A 22,111-nucleotide genomic window follows, 5' to 3' on the forward strand; every position below is an offset into this window, starting at 1 on the left:
CAGGTTTTGTGAATTGTAACCATTTTGTGTAAAGGAAATATATATATTATATATATTTTTTACTTATTTTTTCAGAAAGTAGAAAGCAGTCTAGAGAGGTTGAATAGTCAATGGGAAGAACTCTCTTGTCAATTTTGTCAACCTGTTTTATATGAATCTTGTGCTTCTCTTATTGCATTTTGTTACGCTGAATCAGTGTGCCTGTATTGTTTCAATATAATTGTAGCAAAAATAAGCAAACAATAAAAGAGCAATCTTTCTAGAAGAACAATATTCAATTTAAAAAAGCATATGATTACACAGCATGACTTTCCTCATATACCTTTTTAAGAAGATAACACATGAACACAACTTTTGCTTATACAGTAATTATAACCAAAAACAAGAGAAATAAAGATGTATTTAATTGATTTTTCATAATAGGAACCAACTTTTTAAAACAGGACTTGGTAAATAAAAGTTAGAATTCTGAGAAAAATACATAAAACATAATGTTGTCATGACAAGATTAGTATAATGACACTATCGACGTTTGATTATGTCGAAGCTGAAAGTTGAACTCCTGCCTTCTTTTGTCAATGTAACTAATCTTTTTTATGATCCAATTAAGACCCGCAACAAGTTGATTTCTGAGCAGTTTCAGAAGATCCTGCAGCCTGCCCTGGTTGATTAATCTTGATGGTCTGTGGCTGCAATTGTGCAGGAAACACACAGATTTAGGTGCTACTTCTAATGTTAAGAAAAAAAGTAAAAACAATTTCATAATATTGATAAATATCACCATACCTCAGCCTTGGTGTCAGTTTCAGCAAGTCGTTGCTTTATATCCCTAGCTATAGAGAAGAAAACCTCCTCCACATTCATATTCGTTTTTGCACTCTGTTTAAATGTCGAAATATAAATCCCATAGTCGCATATAATATGTAACAAGAGTAACCACAATATATAAATAGTTAAATACATAAATACTTACAGTCTCAAAAAACTTGATGCCATACTCGTCAGCTAGTGCCTGACCCTTGGCAGTGGGAACAGCCTACATAACCGCTTTCACTCAGTGTGGAAAATGCGTAAACATATATGTATATATGCATAATTTAATAGTTTATTTAAATCAGGGATAAAAAAATGACCCTTTTGCTTTCGTCCATGTCGGCCTTGTTTCCGACCAGTATCTTGTTCACATTATCAGATGCATGTTGTTCTATGTTACGGATCCAGTTCTTGATGTCTGCATATGAACCAAAAAAATATGCATTTCTTAGAAATGAGAGTTATTAAGAGTTGAGAAGAGGAAACATATACAACAGTTATGATACAACAGAAAGTATAGAGATTGCCATTTATGTTTGCATAGACAGAATTACAGAGATTGTCATTTATGTTTGCATCCAATTTCAGGCATTGTCCTTTATCCTTAAAATTGACCCGTTTTATTCTTTACGTCAACAGCGTTTGTCCTTTGGCCCTAACCCAGTTAGTTTTTCTTGTTAAGTCTGGCCATGAGCTTTGCACATAACACGAGGGCAAATTGGGTTAGGCAAAAGACTAGATTTAACGAGAAAAACTAACTAGGTTAGGGTCAAAGGACAAACACTGTTGGATTTGTAAATGTTAAGTGCAAATTAGGTCAACTCTGAAGATAAAGAACAACCACTGAAATTGGGTGCAAACATAAAGGACAATTTTTGTAATTCTGTCGAAAGTATAATACCCGCAAAATTCAGCAGAGGGAGAAAAAGATTTAGATAAAAATTACTTAAAAGTGCAGCAAATAAATTAAATTTGTAGACAAGAGGTATAAGATATTACTGTTAAATGATGATTCATCAGTTACATCATAGACCAGCAGAATACCCATGGCTCCACGGTAATAAGCTGCAAAACACCAAATTAGTTAATACACACAATGTTAAAAAAATACATGAAAAAAACGCATAAAGCTTTTAAACTATGAAACTACTTGTGTAGTTGAATTTATTTGCAAAAAGACCAAGTACATGTATTACGGTTTAACTCACTAAAGCATGAATAAAGTCATCAATCAGGGAATTAAAAACATTTTTTGCTATAGATTTACCAGTTGTGATTGTCCTGAATCGCTCCTGACCAGCAGTGTCCCAGATTTGCAATTTGATTCGTTTTCCATCAAGCTCAATAGTCCTTATCTTAAAATCAATACTATAGAACCAAAAAAAAAATATCAGGTTACAAGTACGCCAGCATAACACTCAGATGAAATAAGAAATTTGATATACGAACCCAATGGTTGTGATGAAACTAGTGGTGAAGGAACCATCAGAGAATCGCAAAAGGAGACAACTCTTCCCAACACCTGCAGCATTTAATTAAAGAATTGTCATAAGAGTGGCCCGAATCAGCTGATAACTTAGATTAATCTAGTAATCTACAAAGAAAAGTTTTATAATAAAACTAACTTGATCTAAAAAAACTAAAAGCAACAACGTAAAGTTTGAAGTTGAAAGTAAAAGGTTCTAAGTTCTAACTACTGAAACTGAGAGTGCAGTTTACATATACAAACAGCTGCAACGGTATAGATTAAGTGTGAGCCTACAAAATTTAGACCACCCCATACAACCAATTGATAGCATACACATAAATTAAAACATGGATGACAAATTTCTGCCAAATTTCTTTAAAAAATCACGATACAAATATGACGAAAAATTGACTTTCTAACTATACAATCTTTAACAAAGCATGCTCATTTTCTAAGGTATTTTAGAAAAATAACATTATTATACTTTAAAACCAGATGAATCTTTAAAAAGTCATGATAATAGAATCAAGTTTACTCCATGTGTAGCCCATTTTTCTCACAAAGTCTTCGTAATAAAATTTAAATGTACGTATCAGTCTAACACATCCCATCGATCCCCATAAAGGCTATATATTTCATAGAACCATGAAACTGTAATAACTAATAACTTGGTCAATTAAAATGTTGGCTAACGGAATGTAAAGCGGCTTCCATTTCCATAAACACTAGTCGAGATCTAAGCCGTCATGGACCTCTCTAAATGAAATTAATCTTATGCTTTTGTTCAAAAATGCATAAATGACTATCCTAACAAAAGCCCTATATTTTAACATTATGAAAACACCATTATTCTAGTCAACTCTATTAAAAGCATAACCCTAAATAAAAATGTGCATTTTCTATGGAAATCAAATTCAACAAATCGGCAGTCGGTCAAACGCACAAATAAATCCTAAATCAAATATATTCAGATCGAGATTCAAACCCTAAAAAGCTAAAAAAGCGAAAGAATGCATACCGCTATCGCCAATCAAGAGGAGCTTGATGAGGTAATCGTAATCCGCTCGAGCTCTTGCTGGTGGAGCCGCCATTTGAAATGATTAAAACCCTAGAAAATCGTCAACTTCGTCTGATCTTCTTCTTCTGAATCTGATGACACAAAAATTGGAGATAAAAAGAATGAGGAAAACGTATAGATTCAGAGATTTGTGTGTGTGTGTGTGTGTTGATCAGATCGGAATGAGAGGAAAAGAGATCTAACATACATACAATATTATTATTATTATTATTATTATTATTATTATTATGTGCGAGACGAAGATGAGATGATGGACGACGTCAGCCCTGTTCAAATGGGATTTTATTTATTTATTTATTTGATTGTTTTTAGTTTTTACTTCGGTCGTTGATTTATGAACCGTGCACCCGTTAAGATTTTGCCACGTGGACTACTGTTGCAAACTTTGAAAAAAGTTCTAATTCCTTTTTATCAAAGATAGCTTTAACAAGTTCGTCATCACATTATATCATGCTATATATATATATATATATATATATATATATATATATAGCAAAGTTTTAATAGGATTTGAGGAGAGTAAAATATAGACAACATTACCTCTACCCCGTAGAAATAGAGAGACTGCTTCTGGTGAGACCCTGGCTTGATAATAGTTTTGCATCAAGTCATGGATATAAGGCATACAACACTCAACCATCGGCACACCGGCCGATTGGTGCACGTACCCTTGTCTTTCGGCTATCAACGCCATCATATGATGACTGATTAACCTTCCGGCACTTTTAACATTATTTTCATGAGATTAGTAAAATAACTTCAAAATAACAAGATATTTTATCAAAAGTTCCAGTTATGTTTTCTAAATTTGTTACCCAACTATTTTACCGTCCCAATACCTTTAGAGAGGCGTATACATCTTAGGCAGACTTGCAAATGTTGTCTATCATGGTGTCCGTTCGTTGTTCTATGATTTTAGGTGTATGTTAGTGGTAGTTGGAAGCTATGACGGTTTTGAAACGAACACTAGCGCGCTAGTACTATATTTTTTGGTATTATGCTTGGTATGCTACATCAAGGGTAATAATCAATACAATCCCACGAATCATGGCTAGTCAAAGATGGAGAATTCTCTCCATAATAAGTTATGTCTTGCATATAATTGTAATTAAATTTATTCCTAGAATTAGCTTCTAATTTTTGTATATATATGTATTATTGTAATAGACAAAGTGTTTTTGATTATGTCCTTCTCCTAATATTGTGATTGTTTATCATCTTTTTTAAATCATTCTATTCTTGTTGTGCTGGTGGCATTTTAAGCCGATGGTCTTACTGAAAGCAATCTCTCCATCTCTTGGGGATAGAGGTATGGTTTACCATCCCCAAACCATACCAATAGCTTTGATATGGATAGATTTTATTGGGTATGGTTGTTTTTGTTGTATATCTTATTACGATCACGGCGTATGATGTTATCTTATAAAATAGTGTAGTTCCAATTATGGCGGTATGTCGTGATCTTGGCTTCTAAGTCTTATCCCGTAAGCAATTACGAATTGATGCTTGATTTCTAACTTCTATATAAGTGGCACATCTTGACTATTTGGGTTGGGACACACATGGCATATGGTCGTTTTCATCTTTGTTAGTTGTGATCACTTACGTCGTAAGCAATCATCGTTTCAATTCAACATTAAAACATATGCACCTTATTTCCTCAAGAACGAATTGATATAGCTCATCAAAACGTAAAGGATGAATTTGGATTGAATAACTCTCTGTCTGTTATAACTTATAACCAGAAAAATATAACTCAAAAACTGCTAACAAACTCGTCTAACCATAATCACAACTTTGCATCTTAGGTTACGTAATTGGCCTTTCATCGTACACCTACGATAGTCCATAATAGACTTTACGGTATGTAAATGGAATATCTAAATTTTCTGGACAATTGAAATGATTTTGATTCTATAATAATTCCAAATATTGTACTTTTGTAGTTTGTCCAATTTATCAAATTTCTTTCTAAAGTTATATATCTTATATGTATGCTATCTAATGAATGCAATGTAACCGAGCTTCAAACACCCGACCAATACAGAAGCAGCGAATACCAAACACAATATCTACAGAAATTAAAGTATCCATCATTTTCCAAGTTTTGACACTAACCAACAAAACTGCAATCTTATTATTTATTTACAAACAAGTAACACAAACCAGTTTCTCATCCCAAAAAGCTAGGTGGCTTCAGCAACGGACGATAAATGCAAGCTCGTTCCATACCTCTTCATAAAGCTACTTCCACATAACTGTTCCGAATTCCCAACACGAAAATTATTGCCACCTGGCTGCTGCTCGTTTTCATGATAATCAACAAACTCTTCTTCATGTTCAAACTTGTAACTCACACCCGAAGAAGAAAAGTTTCCACCACGTTTTCTAACTTGCCTTTTGTCTTTACTTTTGCTTCCACGCGATGATTTGCTTGCATGCTTTTGCTTGTTCTTTGAACTCTTCCTGCTGTGCTTTGAAGAAGACCTGTTGTTGGTGACAACATGTGATACTGAAGTAGGAATCGGATCGTAAACGCCTGGGGCCCACTTTACTGTTAACTTCACTGGTGGAGTTGCTCCCCGTTTCTCACGACTACCCTTCATTGCAGACGCAGGCTTCAAACGAGCCTGTAAGAAATATACATATAAGTGCTAATATATGATATTACAATAAAAAAAACTACTCTTTTCAATAGAAGGCATAGATATGGAACTAATCCAATAAATTAGTAAAAAGGAAATACTTACAGGCATAGATATGGAACTGAAGCCAGATGGATCGCTAGATTTGATGTTGTCACTATGTGCTGATAACTCACTTATTATGACGTCTTGATGGGATACAGTTTTACCTGAGGCCGATGCATGCTGACTAAGACATGTTTTAGGAGATTGAGTCAATATTAAGTCCTTTTTCTGAAACTCACATTTCTTAAGGGGTGGTGTTGATGAACTTGAATCTTCTTCTGTGGTGTCTTGAATGTTAAGAAACTTGGTGACATCAACACTGAGTTCATCCACAGAAAGAAGGTTTAGGACTCCATGAGGAGATTTGATTGTGTTCTTACAAAACCCATGATGATCATTTATGTTATCAGTAGCTGCAAATCCACTGTGAGGGTAGATGTCCATTGGTAACAAACAAGAGCGGAAATCGGGTTGAAAATAGTTTGCAAGAAACCTGTATCCAAAAAGGAACAAACTGTCAACGTATTGAAACATGATTTCTCAAAAAGCTATTTACAACATGCAAAATATGTAAAAAAAAAACTAAAACTGCGTGACACGTGTTCATAAGTTCTGTACTTCTGTGCAAAGATTATCCATACTTTAGGTCCTTAGTAAGTTTCCATTTCAATATATTCATTGACATATGTAAACTTAAAAAACCCCTTTAGCATTAGCTGTTCCAAAGCATGGTCGGTTGCCAAGGTATACATAATGCTTTTATTATTCTTTATTTGGAATTGCCAATTTAGATATATGTAACCATATCAGTGAGCCGGCAGTAAAAACAAAAAAAGCATATTAATTATAAATATTAACAGTTCAAATTTGTATATACCAGGCTATCATATGGGAGCATGTATCAGAACTTTAGTTGCATGGTAATAATTTTAGCGTATTCTGAAGTTCACGTAAAACACAACAGACACTAGAGCTTCAGCAGTAAAATCAATGATGGTGCAGAAAAGTAAGAAAGTATACAAAACAATATTTCGTGCTACCCATATCTATCCCTATTTAAAATACAATATATTCTATGCACAGTGAGTTAAAAGATTGCTTCGCCTTCAATATTTTACCATTTTTTATTAAAAAGCATGAGCCTTGCAAAAACTAGAGACGGGACTGGGACAGCAGGCCTGCATGGTCAAAATTTTAACTTATTTGTGAAGTTAACGTATACAAACAATAGACAATTAGACACCAGAACTTGAGTAATAAAATCACTGATGACGTACGGAAGTATAAAAAACCATACTTTGTGTTATCCATATCTTATCTCAAATTATAACGGTACACTCCATGAATAGCGAGCTAAAAGATTGCTTCGCTGTCAACATTATACCATTTTCCCCGAAACTGAACCATTTAATTACACAATAATAAAAAGATAACGAGCATTGCGAAAACTAGACACCGGGCTGATAGTGTCGGCGATGATGACGATTGCATCCGTTCGCGTGCTAACATCATTAGTCTATTACCGTTTTTATTATTATTGAAGTTGCGTAAGCCATAACGTAATGAAAGCCAATTGCCGATATCTGCCTACGTAAATTCATCAATTACCTAAACCCGCGAAACTTATGTCCCTAACCGTTTATCTTGGTTACCAAAACAAATGACATCATGGGCATCAAAGTATGTAATACAAATATACAACAGATGCATGTTTTGTTAAACAAACAAACATCTAATCGCAATCAAAACCAGAATATATGGTTTCATAAATGGCATCCAATATAGTTATCAAGAAACTCAGCAAGATCCTCTTAATTCATACACATATACAAAATCAAAGTAACAGAAAAAAAGATTGTACCTTTATAAGAAGGTGAGATCTGCAGAAAACAATACAAACAGTCTTGTATGTATCTCTTGAGGCGGTGTTTGATTATCGAACGAGATCTGATATAAGCTAATTGAGGCGGTGGTGATATAAAAATTACTAATTAAAGGAAGAAAAAGGGGCGGATTGTTAACTACTAATAATAAGAAGATTACCACGACGATCACCTTTCTCAAGCCGAGGTTTCAAACGCTGCCGACGACCGGTGTTAGCTAAAGGAGGAGGAGGAATAATGATATAATAATCGAGTGAAAGCACCGAAGGCATTGTTCGATGCTCTTCAACCCCTAAATTTACACGAACGAACACCAAACCCTAAAAACACGCTGATTTTGTTATTATTATTATTATTATTACTGGATCTGAAGAGCAAATTGAAAGAGGATTTGATTGGTGGAGAAGCTAATAAGCTGATTTGAAGGTGGATGATGTAGATCGAAGAGCATGGCTAGAAACAAGGGTTAGCTTCAAATCATTTGTGCCGTCTGGATATATATGAATGGATGGACGGATGGATAAACACGTATACCAGACGCCTTGGTCAACGCCTGAGCTTCCGACAATGGATTTGGGCTGGGTCTGTTGATATATCTATGGGCTCGTAAGATAAGATAATTATGGGCTCAAGTTCACATGCGGATCGGGTGTAAAAAAAACCGGTTAACCGGAAAACCAAACCGGACCGGTGTGTTTCTGAAACAGGTTTCTGTCAAACCGAGCCAAACTGCCGATTTGTATAGCGGTTTGGTTATTTCACAATCTAACCGGGTTTTTTTGGTCCAAACCGGTCTGGATTAGTTCAACTAATTCTATGCTTAAACCGGTTTGGTTTGGGTCAAATCGGTTTTGAACAGGCAAAAACCCAAACCGGTTTGGTTTTGAAAAAAAAAAACAGTTTTGTACACCTCTAGTTGATAGAGGTGAGCATAAAACCTAGAACTAGACCCGGTATACTCGACTTGCGGGTACGAATCATGTTTTAGTTTGTTAGAGAAACTGTAACCGAACCCCAAACAGGTTCCACCTCTAACCGGCCAAAACCCGAACTTGACCCAGCCAAAACCTGATAAAAGCCGGACAAACCAGGTCAAAAACCCGACCATACCTAGAACCCAACCCAGTTTTTGACTTTGTTGACCTAACCCGATTCATGGAAAAACCCGGTTTGCCCACCTCTAATCGGGTACGTCCTCATATAAGGTTGATGCATAACCTGAAAACAAATATATTTATTTATTTTTATTCTATATGCATTATACACACCATTTTTCATATAGTCATTTCGAGGAATTAGTCAAACGGTCGATTGAAGCTTAAAATGTCAAATTATTATCCCATGCTTTTCAAACAAACGTTTGAGGATTCATTAAACGGGATTTTGAAGGTTAGGATGTCAAATCATAGCTTTATTTAAGTTGGAGGCAGTGTGCTTTAGTTTGGGTGACGTAGGAACAGCAACACTCTTATTTAAAAAAAAATACTATTATATAATGTATAAATAAATATACTTTAAAAAATCTATAATTAAACAATATATATTTAAAAATCTAGAAAACAATATATCTTTTTATTTTTGTTTGTTTTGATTATGAAATGTATTTTATTTTCCGTTTACATTACATTTTTTTTAAATATATATAATTATTTAATATTACTTATTTAAAAAGAGGTTTAGGGAAGGTAAAGACAACACCACTGCTTTAGGAGAAAGACTGTGAAAGATTTAAAAAATATGATGTGGTGTTGATATGGAAGACAGAGAGGGCGAGGAAGAATATTAGACAAGACGTGCTTCACCCGTAAGTATTTTATACATGTATATGAAAGTTAAGTATTACATATGTAGACACGTACACCATGTCATATGTATTTCCCCTAGGGAACTTCCTTATGGATGATCATTGGCCACATAGCGAACCAAGACCGATAGGCCCGTAAAAATTGAACCCGATCATGGTTTAGAACGTATACTCGTACAGGATATTCAGGTTGTCTTTCTTCAGTTGATACATTGATTATGAAAGTTCCTAGTCTTAAATCCGTCTATAATTATGTTGCACAAATGGCTGGATGGACTTTTGCATTATGTTCTAAAGGTGATTGGTTTTTATTAATCCCCATTATTATCTTTTGGTCTCTGTTAGTCCTAAACTAACGATTGGCTCCTGATGGTCCCAACTTTTAACGTATTTGTTCCCAACAGTCCGCGACTAACATAATCCTAACCATTAAATCATTAATTGCATGTCGCCGGAAAACTCACATTTTTTTTCCAGAAAACTCAAACATTTTTGTCCAAAACATCTTTGTAACTTTGCATCGGACTTTTAGGAACCTTTTTCTAATAAAAGTCCCAATTATTGAAGTCGCCGGAACCCTAGAACCATCGTCAGAATCGGCTGGTGGTGCTCAAGTGGTGGTGGTTGGTTGGTGGTGAGTCAATTGGTGGTGTGGTGGTGGTTGGTTGGTGGTGAGTCAATTGGTGGTGGTTGGTTGGTAGTGAGTCAATTGGTGGTGTGGCAGTGTTCAGGTGGTGTTTCTCAAAAGAAAAGGTGACTTTTCCGGCGACCTGCAACTAACGCCAACTAACGGCGTTAGGATTATGTTAGTCGCGGACCGTTGGGAACAAAAAAGTTAAGTTGGGACCATCTGCAGCCAATTCGTTAGTTGGGACCGGCAGACGGCAGTGGCCAAACGTCGATATTTGGACTTAATAAAAACCAATATACACATTCTAAAAGATATAATGTGAAAACTAGAAGATCTAGAACTGAACCATTTTATTTATTAATGTCTTGATTAAAGACTCAAGTATAAATAGACCTTCTGATCTTAGTACATAATGAAGTCCCTAGGTGGTGTACTCGGCATTAATCTTCACATAATCATAACTTAAATCGCATCCCCAAGCTACTCCCGTTCCTGGTCCATCACCTATTAAAAAATGAAAAATAGTTACGAAAGAAGCCGCTTTGTATGCAAACCTGTTGAAGTACTTAACCAAGAAACATACCTATGGAAATTTGAATTTTGACAGTGCCATGAGCATCACCTGCCTCCTTGAGGTAATTACTAGCTGCTGACCTGAAAAAAGCCCAGGTTTTGTAGCATTTAACAATCAACATATATCTGTTTGTGTGTAGAACCGTATATGTATATATGTGTGTGTATTACCTGTCAAATGAAAGCGGTTGACCTCCCTCCATAAGTAAGATATCCCCAAGTGCTATTCTGAGTGCATTTGAGTCGAATGGAATTCCTGCATACCCTGCAGCGCAAGCAATCCGTCCCCAATTTGGATCCCGGCCATAGATTGCAGCCTGTAATGAAACGAACGCATCATTTATTATCCAGCGTTAAACCTTAACATAAATCATAAATTTTAACAGATGTATAAACTATCATGCCTTGGTGAGTGAAGAGGACGCCACAGAGCGTGCAATCTTTGCTGCTTCAGCTTCACTGCCTGCACCAGTAACCGAGACCTGCACAACTGCCTTCTATAAATACACAGGAAATTCAAGAATAATTCTTTGAACATTATTTTTAGTGCATAAGTTTTAAGTTTTCGTGACAAACAAATTATGATCGAGTTATGTAGAGACCTCTACAAGGCATGTTGCGCCTTCTCCGTCCCAAGCTATTGATTTGGCAAGTCCTTGCATTACCTGACGATCAAGATTTAAGCAACACACGTAGAAATAAATTTAAAAAATTATGTGCCAAAATGTCAACTTTTAGGTAAAATTAGCATTCAAACATACCGCATCAAGACATGTCTGCAATTGTGTTGCCTCGGGACTGTGCAGTGCAGATATCTTGTTTGATCCAGAGAGACCACTAGCCAACGCAATGATGGTATCATTTGTGCTTGTATCTCCATCTACCTACAAAGTTTAACACAGAAGCTAAATGTCTAAAATACCCCTCCATACTCATAAATCAGAATTAAGTTTATTTTTCAATGGTTACACTCACGGTAATCTGGTTAAAACTTCGATTTACAGCAATCTGTACCATCTTTCTCCAGACATCAAAATCTACAAGAGCATCAGTTGTTATAACCTGAAAATAACAAGCAGAAATGAGAAAAGACCATTTCAGACTATTAGTTCTTTTTTTTTTTAACAAACTATTTACAACATGTTACATACACCAAGAAGTGTTCCCATATTTGGGTGAATCATTCCAGAACCTTTTGCCATTCCCCCTATTCTTATGCGGGTGCCACCAACCTGCAAAATATCGTTAAAACAGATGAGAATAAGCAAACATAATCTAAAATTGAATCTTAAGTGATAAATAACACATATATACATACCTCAAACTCTACTGCCACACTCTTGCTCACAAGATCAGTGGTGGTTATTGCCACAGAAGCAGAATCTGCTCTGCAAACGCATCATTAAAATTTTATTAATTGAAATTATCAATTTAAATTTTCAAAGAAAATAATAATAATATTCAATAAACGAAAAACAAAAACAAAATCTGACTGCATGAGTTATGGATTAGAGCATTACGCTTCAACGCTTGATGAAAGCAAACTAATTAATTTAGGAAGTGAATTGAGAAGAGGCTCCTGCACGTAACATGATAAGTTAATCACGTGCTTAAAAATTTAACATTAACTTATTGTTATGATTATTTTATTAATTTATTATATACCTTCTTTATTCGCTGCCCTATCACACCAGTTGATTCTATCAAAATTTCATCTGGACTCACTTGAAGTAACTGTAGAATTGTCAAATAAGAAAATATAAAAATAAAAACCTACCAAATTTCAGCATTTCACATACCTTAGAAAGAGCATTTGAACAATCTATTACATCTTGGTAACCTGCATCCCCCTGTAAGTCGTCATATTATTTCTCAAATCTAGAATCACCATACAAGTTTCATAAATCATGAATTTAAATCAAATATTCCAAGTAAAAGTTACCGTTGCCGCGTTTGCTTGACCAGCATTTATCAACACTGCACGAGCCTAAAATGTTGCATAATTAATATCAGTATAATATGTTCAAAGAGTTTTGGTACTCAAAAACATAGTTAAAGAGAACGGAAAACTCACTGTTTTAGATTTTTCTAAAACTTTTTTGCAGTAAAGAACAGGTGCCGCTGCAACCACATTTTTAGTAAATGTCCCTGAAGAAAGTCAAGCAATAGCATGTCAGCGGTCAATTAAAGGTCAACATAACTAGATAATAGATTAGTACAAACCTGCAGCTACAGCATCTACATCACAAGTGACGAGTGCAAGATCAGGCTTCTCTCCTAAAGCTCTCAATCCACCATACATTCCTGCAGCTTTGAATCCCTCAGCAGCCGTAACTCCACCATCAATCTTTAGAGTTAAAATCGTTTATTCAAGATCATATCAAATTAAGAAAACAAAAGGTCAAAATTATGTTAATAAAAGAACTCATATATTAAAAGCATGGTAGGGACATTATGTTGATTAAGTGATGCATAAAAAAGAGTGTTTCTGTTGTGATTGTAAGTAGCGGTGCAAACAAGCACTCAAGCAGAGCCGCTCCCGATCTACTCGAGATCGGATAGCTAAAAAGCTCGAATTGAGCCGAAAAACAAAGCTCGTTTAGTTATCGAGCCCGAGCTCCCACTTTTCATGGGGAGATCGTTCAGCATCCTTGAGCTTTGTGTGTTTGCAAGTTTTAATTAGTTTGGAATTCTTTGTATTAATTTCACACTACACAGCTGAGCTCGAGACGAGCTTCGGCTCATTTAAGGTGCAGCATGAGCTCGAGCAAAAGTTAGGCTTGTTTAAGGTTTTCATCAAAATATATAAAAATAATAAAAAATGTACATTAATCAATCAATAAATAATAAATGAGACGAGGCCAAGCATGAAGAACGACTCATGATCCGAGCTATAGAAAATGGGCTTGAAACGAGCTGAGCTCAAGCTCTTGTAATTCAAACGAGCCACGCTCGGCTTGGCTCATTTACACCCCTATTTGTAAGAGATCGTGAAATCCAGCAACACAATAAGCTGAAATAAATTATAAACAATAGATATAGAAAACTATTTAAAGAATCATCATGGTATAAGCATATAAGAAACTTAAATGGTTTTTTTGGGGGCATATAAAAATAGTGAAATCCATTACCTGCTTCCATGGTCCTTCAGGCAAAAATATTGGAGCTGCTGGGATGAACTTTGATGCCTCTTTTACAACAGATGACATGGCAAGTACTCTAAAATCTCTTTTTGGAGAAGTGAACGAGCCTAATAGCTGCAGAAAAGCACAGAAATATGTTCATGTAAAAATTGTTGGTTTCTTAATTCTCAAATCACATGGAGACTTGGAGAGTAGAAAAACTTACATATTATGTTACAGTATCATAACCATTACACGTTTTTTAGTTACACCTCAAGCTATCTCAACCTCAAATTTCTAAGTATAATCAGCTTACTTTAATCTATCTTTGATCAAACTACAAAACTGAATAATAAGATTACTCCTCATTCTATGAACAGTGTGCCTTCCTTCCTGAATGATATTAGATTGATCTCAGTTCTGTTTCAAAGTAGCGTGTTTTACATTCATTCCTAAATAGTGAATATGATATTCAGATTACAATATTTTGGATCAAGTGATTCAGATTACTGTTAAGACAGAAAAAAAATATTAATAAAAGTGACACTGAAATTACCTATTTCCCCCGGTTTATAGTTTATTCAATAGGCTTTTCACCATGTTTCTCATTAATAATAATAACACTGTTACAAACGAAAAGGGTGTTTTTGGCAGCCTTCCACTGTATTATTTCTCTCTTTTAAGGGCCCTTCAACAGGTTATTGACGACCTAGAAAGTACACGATGGCGGTTCCTATGGGGTGGCTATGAGCAATTAAGGAAGATCTCTTAGATAGCATGGGGGCAGAATACTAGCACCAGAAAAGCAAGGGGGCTCGGTAAACCGGGCATTGCTTATGAAGTGGTTCAAAGCTGGCCCGCCATGCCCATGGAAGGATACAATCAAATCTATCCACGGCTCCAACCGATCAGGCTCTTGCTTCCCACTTAAAACTAACAATTTCAGGGCCTTAGAAAAGAATTGCGAAGGATAATGGAGACTGAATCAAGTCGAACATAGTCTTTCAAAGCAACAGCGGGCACGGCTTCGGGTTCTAGAGAATTTGTTGTTGGGGCAGGAAGCATATTTTGATGGTGATTTGATCGATCCAATAAAAAGACATATTTTGATCAATACCTAAAAAGGGTAGAGTTGTTTGGGTAACAGGCTACTAACTAAAGATGCAGTAAGCAGAAAACAAGCAACTGCATGTATGTATGTATGTATGTATAAATGAAGTAAGTTTTGAATGAAGACTGACTGACTGACCTTTGGAGAATTGAAGTATGAAGTCTGTTTAAGGGTAACGAATTGGAGAGGAACACACAATGACATATCTGCTTTCTTTTCTTGTAGTCGGCGGACAGAGAGTTATTAGGTTTAAAATGCTCAGCAGCAGGAAAGTGTTGCAGTGTGTGTAGTGGGGTTGCTTTGCTGCTGCTGGCGATGCTTTTCACTTTTAACCACTGACTTTTTACCCTAATTTTTTCTACTTTGACTTTTGTTACCAAACCCCATGATCTATCATGCATCACACTTGTATAGTTGTATGTTCCCTTCGAATCATGCATATTAGGTTTATTTTATTATTATTATTATTATTATTATTATTTTTTGAAAGATGGATATATCAGTAAGGAGCGTTAGGAAAGGACAAAAAATTTGAATAATTAAAGCAGCTTTATTCCTCACAGTCTAGAGTTTTCAACTTGGTCTGGTAAAAGGACGAGGCCTTTTATGTCGCCAGTGGTCTTGTTCATGGAAGGGTGAGTATTGTTGAAAATTAACGCGTTTTTTGAAAGCCAAATGACCCAAAAAGTAATGTCAAAGATCTTCTTTAGGTACTCTAGTAATTCCAAAACCGAAAAGCATTAAGCGGGAGGAGGAATCTTCACCCAAAGGCAGATTTGTGTTCAGATCATGGAAGTAAAGTTACAAAACAGGAGTAAATGCATATTAGCGTATTACTTATAAGGGTAGTTTAGAAAATTTCACAAGTATAAGACGGGTGTGGTATTAGATGATACTTGATTGATTATCCGAACTACTTGTAGACAAATAAATTTTTCTGTCCTTGGTAATTCACTTTTGTTTAGTTTTTATATTTTCAATTTTCTTGGCTAATAAATTTATATATAAAAAAAGCAAACTATAATATATTTTTTTGAAATCTCAACGGATAATTTCAACAAATAATTATACCAGGTGATTACATGACGGTTATTTGGCTAGGAATGAAACCCGATTTTACACCGTGTATAGAACTGGAGTCATCAATACCTGCTCATTGCCAGCATGTAGGGGTGTGCACAGTTTGGTTTATTTGGTTAAGATTTTGGTTTTCCGTTTGGTTTAGTTAATAACCAAAATAAAATTCAGGCTAAAATTATGACTTAGAAATACATGAAATGAAAGCATAAATACATGAAATTGATGTATAAATACATAATATTTGTATTTAAATTAAAGTATATAAATAATACAATCATAATCATAATAGTAAAAGGTGTGTTTGTTAATACTCCTAAGTCTCCCTCGTTGGCAGATAACACTTCCAACTTTCACTTTGTCACCCACCATTCCCAAGTTTGACCATATTTGTGTTTTGTCACTCGTGTATGAATGTAATTTGGTGAATGGAGGAGGTCTGTTGTGGAGGAGTTGGAGGATGAGTGGTGGTGGCAGTAGAGGTTGGTCAGTGGAGGTGAAGATGGCTAGGGCTAATATGATGAAAAAGAAGATGAGATGGCCTTGTGGGACTCACGTATAAAGCATAAGCATGGCAACTCAGTTAAATAAACATTCAAATCAGCATCTCCACTAACGACGTTAGTCGACCATTAACGAGAGAGTGACAAAAACATATATGGTCAAAGTTTGAAGTGGTGAATGACAAAGTAAAAGCTGAAAGTATTATCAGCCAGCCAAAAACCAACGAGTGAAAGTTACGAGTATTAAAAACCAATATCCGTAATAAAAACAAATAAATTGATTGTAGTAACAAGACAGACACGAGGAGATCTGTTATGGATAACGGTAATCCAACCACCAGATAAGAAGCAGAACCACCATCCTTCACTCTTTTGTTCCATACTGCAATCATCTCCAGCTTCCACTTCATTAACACTAACAAACCACAATCCATTCATACTCCCCATCACATCCTTCAATTTCAATCTACACTCCTCCTCTGCGCTTAAAATCAAACATCGCTGCTGCTTCCGCATTCGTGCATCAGCAACTCTAGAATCCACCAATGGCGCCGTCACCGTCACCGTCTCCGTCGGAGTCGATTCCAACTCTACTTCTTACGGCAGACAGTACTTCCCACTCGCTGCAGTAGTTGGACAGGTAACTACCTCATTTCCTCTCTCATTTTTTAATTTATTCACAAATTATTATTATTATGCCAATCAGTTAGGTTATTATTATTATTATTATATGTATGTATGTATGTATGTATGTATGTATGTAGGATGCTATTAAAACTGCTCTTTTGCTTGGGGCTATTGACCGTGAAATTGGAGGCATTGCTATCTCCGGCAAACGAGGTACCGCCAAAACTGTTATGGCGTGCGGTGCGGACTGCATGCTATTCTGCCTCCTATTGAGGTGGTTATTGGTTCATTTTCAAATGCTGATCCATCCTGTCCCGAAGAGTAAGTAAGCTTGCCAAATCTTTACAGTAGTTATATGAACCTATGTTTATAATATTCACCTTTATAATCATTTGATCCTATAGTCTACACAAGGAAAAATTTTTAAAATACGCATTTTTGATCATAAATCTATCCAAAATACGCATTATTATTAATTTTCCTTTTCAAAACTAATCAATAGGCTAGTCCCTGGTTAGGCACCATTTGGACAGGCACCGGAAAACATGAGAAACAATAGGATAGAGTGCTTAGGCTCTAGAGGTGCCTAAGTATTAGGGTCTAGGCTCAAAGGGTGCTGAGTACGTCTATTGAGGTTGAATAGAGCAGTGTGCTTAGGCTCAGAAGTGCATCAACGTCCCACGAATTCATTCCTATGTGGACGGTTTGGGACAAGTGTCAGAAAAGGGTTCAGACACGTTAGCTTTCCATTGTTTTCAGTGCCGGCCCAATGGAGCCTAAACATCTTATGTGTCTCATTGTGATTGGTCTATTTTCTTGATTCACTAAAAGTAAACTTTTCATGTGTATTTTAGATAAATTTTTGGTCGACATGCCTATTTTAGAATTTTCCTTTGCATATATCTTTAGCAATTTTTGTGTTACTAACAACCCACTAACCAACTTTATGTTCTTTTATTAGGTGGGAAGATGGGCTTGCTGATAAAGTTGAATATGACTCTTCTGGTAACATCAAGACTCAAGTAGTCAGATCACCGTTCGTGCAGGTATTTTCAGTTGGAAAATTTTTTGATACTTCACTAATTACTACCATCATCTTCTTTATATGTTACCTTTTTATGCAGATTCCACTTGGCGTTACAGAAGATCGGTTAATTGGATCTGTTGATGTTGAAGAGTCTGTGAGAACTGGAACCACTGTATTCCAGCCTGGGCTTTTGGCTGAAGCACATAGAGGAGTTCTTTATGTTGATGAAATCAACTTACTGGATGAGGGAATAAGCAATTTGCTTCTTAATGTGTTGACGGATGGTGTTAATATTATTGAAAGAGAAGGAATCAGCTTTCGCTACCCGTGCAAGCCGTTGTTAATTGCTACTTATAATCCAGAAGAGGGTGTTGTACGTGAACATTTACTGGACCGTATCGCAATCAATTTAAGGTAGACTTCTTAGTTGCACGTAGTTTATATATGAATTTAAGGTAGAATTTGCTGGCCTTTATAAGTTTCTATCAATGAAATCTTGATTCTGCAGTGCAGATCTTCCAATGAGTTTTGAGGATCGTGTTGCTGCAGTAGGGATTGCAACACAGTTTCAAGAACAAAGTAATGAGGTTTTTAAAATGATGGAGGAAGAAACTGACTCTGCAAAGACTCAGGTACTCATGCAACTGACTCTTCAATCTATTCAAGTTAAATTTTATTAATTTCATGTTAAATTAGAGTAACTTGAATATACACAATATGATTTAACTTATCAAAGCGGAGTAGTCGGCATACATAACTGTAATAAAAGTATTTGTGGCTAAATGGTGTGTTAACTGATGGTTAAATATGTTACAAAACATTCTGCTTGCTGTTAATTTACAGATTATTTTGGCAAGGGAATATTTGAAGGATGTAACCGTTAGTAGAGAGCAACTGAAGTACCTTGTGATGGAAGCTCTTCGTGGTGGTTGCCAGGTTAGCCTTGTGTTACTCTTAGTATTAGACATCTCTCAAAAGGCTAAAAGATATCTGAAACATAATCACTCAAACAAAGATGATTGAACAGAAATAATGGTAAAACTTTTGAGGGCTATACAGGGACACAGGGCTGAACTATATGCTGCACGTGTTGCCAAATGTTTAGCTGCTTTTGAAGGTTGTGAAAAAGTCAACGTGGATGACCTGAAGAAAGCTGTAAGGATCTTATTTTTGACTTATTTGTTTTCCACTGAATTGTTTTTATTTGAAACTCTTGCTCTACTTTTTTATGCTTTTTGCATATTAAGGAAAACGAATCACAACACAGTATATTATAAGGGCACTGGATTGAGATATTATCTTTGTATATTGTAAGATACAAGTTTATAATATAGAAACTATCAGCAAGTTTTTTCATTATACAAATAGAATGCTATGCTGTGTTTTTAACCTAATGGATGCAATACCACATGGTTGATCATCTAAACTTGAACAACTGGACATAATTTAAGCAAAAGAAATTACATAGCCCATTTTATTCAGCAGGCATTTCACTAGTACCGTAAAAGGATGTCGGTTAAATTTCATCATTTCACTTTCTGGCTATGTAATGGCAGGTAGAACTTGTAATTCTTCCCCGCTCAATATTAACCGAGACACCACCAGACCAGCAACAGCAGCAACCGCCACCCCCTCCTCCCCCACCTCAAAATCAGGATTCTGAGGGCCAAGAAGAAGAGGAAGAGGTCTCCACTTCAAATAAACCTAAAATGATCAAATTATTATTCTTATTAAACTGTTGCCAGTTTTGGGCGTATGCTGATATTGGGAGCTTTGTTGTATTAACAGGAAGAAGATAATGAAGATGATGAGGAGAATGAAAAGCAACCAGAGATACCTGAAGAATTTATCTTTGATGCAGAAGGGGGTCTCGTGGATGATAAGCTTCTCTTCTTTGCACAACAAGCACAAAGAAGAAAGGGGAAAGCCGGCAGGGCTAAGAATGTAATTTTCTCAGAGGACAGAGGTCGATATATCAAACCAATGCTTCCCAAGGTAATAGATTTCATAGATTGTAATAATCATTTGACTTTTTTAGTAAACCTTATATGTTGACTTTAAACAGGGCCCGGTTAAACGTTTAGCTGTTGATGCAACATTAAGAGCAGCTGCACCGTATCAAAAATTGCGTAGGGAAAAAGACTCGCAAAAGATTAGAAAAGTTTTTGTAGAGAAAACAGACATGAGAGCTAAAAGAATGGCCCGTAAAGCAGGTGCATTGGTAAGTTAACTACCTCTTGATGTTCATAGGGCTACAAACAAATAAAACTATGTAAATGTGTTTTTTTTAATATAAGTTTCTTTTTACACGTGGCACAGGTTATATTTGTAGTTGATGCTAGTGGAAGCATGGCATTAAACCGAATGCAGAATGCAAAAGGTGCAGCACTTAAACTATTAGCAGAGAGCTATACAAGCAGAGATCAGGTAATAGTATTGTTCTTTGCAACCCTTCATTTTATGTGTTGCAATAATCTGAATTTCTCTTTATCTTTTTTCAAAATTGTTGAAAACTTAAAGGTTGCAATAATTCCATTTCGTGGAGACGCTGCAGAAGTTCTTTTGCCACCTTCTAGATCCATCTCTATGGCTCGAAAACGACTCGAGAGACTTCCATGTGGTGGAGGATCTCCACTTGCTCATGGACTCACCACGGTAACTTTATAAAATTATGGTCCTAGTTTCTAAAAGAAATTACTTATTTATTTATATAATCATATTATATGGTTATTTGGAATCTGGTAAGGCGGTTCGGGTTGGGATGAATGCAGAGAAAAGTGGAGATGTGGGCCGTATAATGATTGTAGCAATAACGGACGGTAGAGCAAATATTTCACTCCAAAGATCCAATGATCCTGAAATGGCTTCAGATGCACCAAAGCCTTCTTCTCAAGAATTGAAGGTTATTTCATTTATAAAGTAAAAGATGCACAAAAGAATAACACATTGGAATAATCGTATATTGATTGATTTTGTCGTGTGATATTTGAAGGATGAGATACTTGAAGTGGCTGGTAAAATTTACAAAGCAGGAATGTCGCTGCTCGTAATTGATACGGAAAATAAGTTTGTTTCAACTGGTTTTGCCAAGGAGATTGCGCGAGTGGCTCAAGGTATGATTTTGTGATGCCAAACTGTTGTGTAATTTGGTTGATTGCTGATATTTGTGTTGTTAATTTACCAGGGAAATATTATTATCTGCCTAATGCTTCGGATGCTGTTATATCTGCTGCAACAAAGGATGCTTTATCAAGTTTGAAGAACTCTTGAATCATACAAATTGTAGTTTTATCTGTTGTGGTTTTTGTTTTCACTAAATGCGAGACAAAACTGATAGATTGGTATCATTCAATGTTTTTTGAGCATGTTCATATTGTAACTTGTGTATATCCAAGTGTGAAACAATCTGTTGTTTTGAGACCTGTGTTTGGTAGGAATCAATGTGTGGGGGCAAGGCGGATTTGATCATTTTTAATGAGGATGGAACTCTGTTGGGTCTGGTCTATTTGACACGCAGACAAATTTTTATCCATTCTTCTAATAAATAATGAACAGTGATAACTGTGATTAAAAACAATATCAATTAGTAACAAACAGATATTTAAATATAATAGTTAAAATGGTTTTTTGCAATTTATAAATTGCAATACACTTTGAGCAACTCCAACCCGGTTGGACCACTTCCTGTTTAGCTACTTTGTTCC

At 35.7% G+C, this 22,111-nt stretch overlaps 5 protein-coding genes across 7 annotated transcripts; 2 read left to right on the plus strand and 3 right to left on the minus strand.

The window, feature by feature from the left end:
* Positions 1 to 386: 386 nt before the first annotated feature.
* LOC143596328 (ras-related protein RABE1c-like) lies at positions 387 to 3,372 on the minus strand. The gene is made up of 8 exons (XM_077075121.1): positions 3,300 to 3,372; positions 2,263 to 2,335; positions 2,081 to 2,181; positions 1,813 to 1,878; positions 1,134 to 1,231; positions 974 to 1,036; positions 787 to 879; positions 387 to 689 (listed from the first exon to the last, which is right to left on the minus strand). The coding sequence occupies exons 1-8, from the start codon at positions 3,370 to 3,372 to the stop codon at positions 606 to 608; spliced, it is 651 nt and encodes a 216-aa protein (XP_076931236.1). The 3' UTR covers positions 387 to 605.
* Positions 3,373 to 5,354: 1,982 nt separating this feature from the next.
* On the minus strand, positions 5,355 to 6,521 carry LOC143596329 (uncharacterized). Of its 2 annotated transcripts, XM_077075123.1 has the most exons (3): positions 6,289 to 6,521; positions 6,110 to 6,213; positions 5,355 to 5,989 (listed from the first exon to the last, which is right to left on the minus strand). In XM_077075123.1, exons 1-3 carry the CDS (start codon positions 6,491 to 6,493, stop codon positions 5,546 to 5,548), a joined length of 753 nt encoding a protein of 250 aa, XP_076931238.1. In that variant the 5' UTR covers positions 6,494 to 6,521; the 3' UTR covers positions 5,355 to 5,545. The 2 variants fall into 2 exon arrangements, with proteins under 2 accessions (XP_076931238.1, XP_076931237.1); XM_077075122.1 differs by having other exon boundaries at positions 6,110 to 6,521.
* A 4,183-nt stretch (positions 6,522 to 10,704) lies between these two features.
* Positions 10,705 to 15,127, minus strand: LOC143596324 (arginine biosynthesis bifunctional protein ArgJ, chloroplastic-like). Its single transcript, XM_077075119.1, has 17 exons — positions 15,059 to 15,127; positions 14,072 to 14,197; positions 13,164 to 13,287; positions 13,015 to 13,088; positions 12,883 to 12,927; positions 12,740 to 12,790; positions 12,606 to 12,674; positions 12,461 to 12,519; positions 12,259 to 12,328; positions 12,092 to 12,172; positions 11,916 to 12,002; positions 11,702 to 11,824; positions 11,543 to 11,605; positions 11,345 to 11,422; positions 11,112 to 11,257; positions 10,951 to 11,021; positions 10,705 to 10,871 (listed from the first exon to the last, which is right to left on the minus strand). The coding sequence occupies exons 1-17, from the start codon at positions 15,125 to 15,127 to the stop codon at positions 10,789 to 10,791; spliced, it is 1,419 nt and encodes a 472-aa protein (XP_076931234.1). The 3' UTR covers positions 10,705 to 10,788.
* Positions 15,128 to 17,068: 1,941 nt separating this feature from the next.
* Positions 17,069 to 18,825, plus strand: LOC143596325 (magnesium-chelatase subunit ChlD, chloroplastic-like). The gene is made up of 5 exons (XM_077075120.1): positions 17,069 to 17,078; positions 17,281 to 17,393; positions 17,518 to 17,654; positions 18,342 to 18,426; positions 18,505 to 18,825. Exons 1-5 carry the CDS (start codon positions 17,069 to 17,071, stop codon positions 18,823 to 18,825), a joined length of 666 nt encoding a protein of 221 aa, XP_076931235.1.
* On the plus strand, positions 17,582 to 21,893 carry LOC143596333 (magnesium-chelatase subunit ChlD, chloroplastic-like). Of its 2 annotated transcripts, XM_077075129.1 has the most exons (14): positions 17,582 to 17,701; positions 18,342 to 18,426; positions 18,505 to 18,821; positions 18,916 to 19,039; positions 19,251 to 19,343; positions 19,467 to 19,562; positions 19,964 to 20,092; positions 20,196 to 20,402; positions 20,473 to 20,628; positions 20,727 to 20,834; positions 20,928 to 21,062; positions 21,154 to 21,309; positions 21,400 to 21,520; positions 21,592 to 21,893. In XM_077075129.1, exons 4-14 carry the CDS (start codon positions 18,929 to 18,931, stop codon positions 21,675 to 21,677), a joined length of 1,398 nt encoding a protein of 465 aa, XP_076931244.1. In that variant the 5' UTR covers positions 17,582 to 17,701; positions 18,342 to 18,426; positions 18,505 to 18,821; positions 18,916 to 18,928; the 3' UTR covers positions 21,678 to 21,893. The 2 variants fall into 2 exon arrangements, with proteins under 2 accessions (XP_076931244.1, XP_076931243.1); XM_077075128.1 differs by lacking the exons at positions 17,582 to 17,701; positions 18,342 to 18,426 and having other exon boundaries at positions 18,713 to 18,821; positions 18,921 to 19,039.
* Positions 21,894 to 22,111: the final 218 nt, after the last annotated feature.

This window comes from Bidens hawaiensis, unplaced genomic scaffold (assembly GCF_021521415.1).
Source record: "Bidens hawaiensis isolate Kalapana, Puna unplaced genomic scaffold, B.hawaiensis_p1.1 tig00046234_1, whole genome shotgun sequence".
Taxonomy (NCBI): Eukaryota; Viridiplantae; Streptophyta; class Magnoliopsida; order Asterales; family Asteraceae; genus Bidens; species Bidens hawaiensis.

Bases quoted from the DNA above. Each gene is read 5' to 3' on its own strand.
- LOC143596328 (XM_077075121.1), bottom strand. From the start codon at position 3,372: ATGGCGGCTCCACCAGCAAGAGCTCGAGCGGATTACGATTACCTCATC. The intron at 2,336-3,299 runs GTATGCATTCTT...TAAATGCTGCAG, and splicing joins CCTCTTGATTGGCGATAGCG to GTGTTGGGAAGAGTTGTCTC. The intron at 880-973 runs GTAAGTATTTAT...ACATTTAAACAG, and splicing joins GCATCAAGTTTTTTGAGACT to AGTGCAAAAACGAATATGAA.
- LOC143596329 (XM_077075122.1), bottom strand. From the start codon at position 6,493: ATGGACATCTACCCTCACAGTGGATTTGCAGCTACTGATAACATAAAT. The intron at 5,990-6,109 runs GTAAGTATTTCC...TATTTCTTACAG, and splicing joins TCAGTTCCATATCTATGCCT to GCTCGTTTGAAGCCTGCGTC.
- LOC143596324 (XM_077075119.1), bottom strand. From the start codon at position 15,127: ATGCTTCCTGCCCCAACAACAAATTCTCTAGAACCCGAAGCCGTGCCC. The intron at 13,089-13,163 runs GTTTGTACTAAT...GACTTTCTTCAG, and splicing joins TGTAGATGCTGTAGCTGCAG to GGACATTTACTAAAAATGTG. The intron at 11,606-11,701 runs GTATGTTTGAAT...CTTGATCGTCAG, and splicing joins TGCAGACATGTCTTGATGCG to GTAATGCAAGGACTTGCCAA.
- LOC143596325 (XM_077075120.1), top strand. The intron at 17,394-17,517 runs GTAACTACCTCA...GTATGTATGTAG, and splicing joins TCGCTGCAGTAGTTGGACAG to GATGCTATTAAAACTGCTCT. The intron at 17,655-18,341 runs GTGGTTATTGGT...TTCTTTTATTAG, and splicing joins CTATTCTGCCTCCTATTGAG to GTGGGAAGATGGGCTTGCTG.
- LOC143596333 (XM_077075129.1), top strand. From the start codon at position 18,929: ATGAGTTTTGAGGATCGTGTTGCTGCAGTAGGGATTGCAACACAGTTT. The intron at 20,093-20,195 runs GTCTCCACTTCA...TTGTATTAACAG, and splicing joins GCCAAGAAGAAGAGGAAGAG to GAAGAAGATAATGAAGATGA. The intron at 21,063-21,153 runs GTAACTTTATAA...GAATCTGGTAAG, and splicing joins TTGCTCATGGACTCACCACG to GCGGTTCGGGTTGGGATGAA.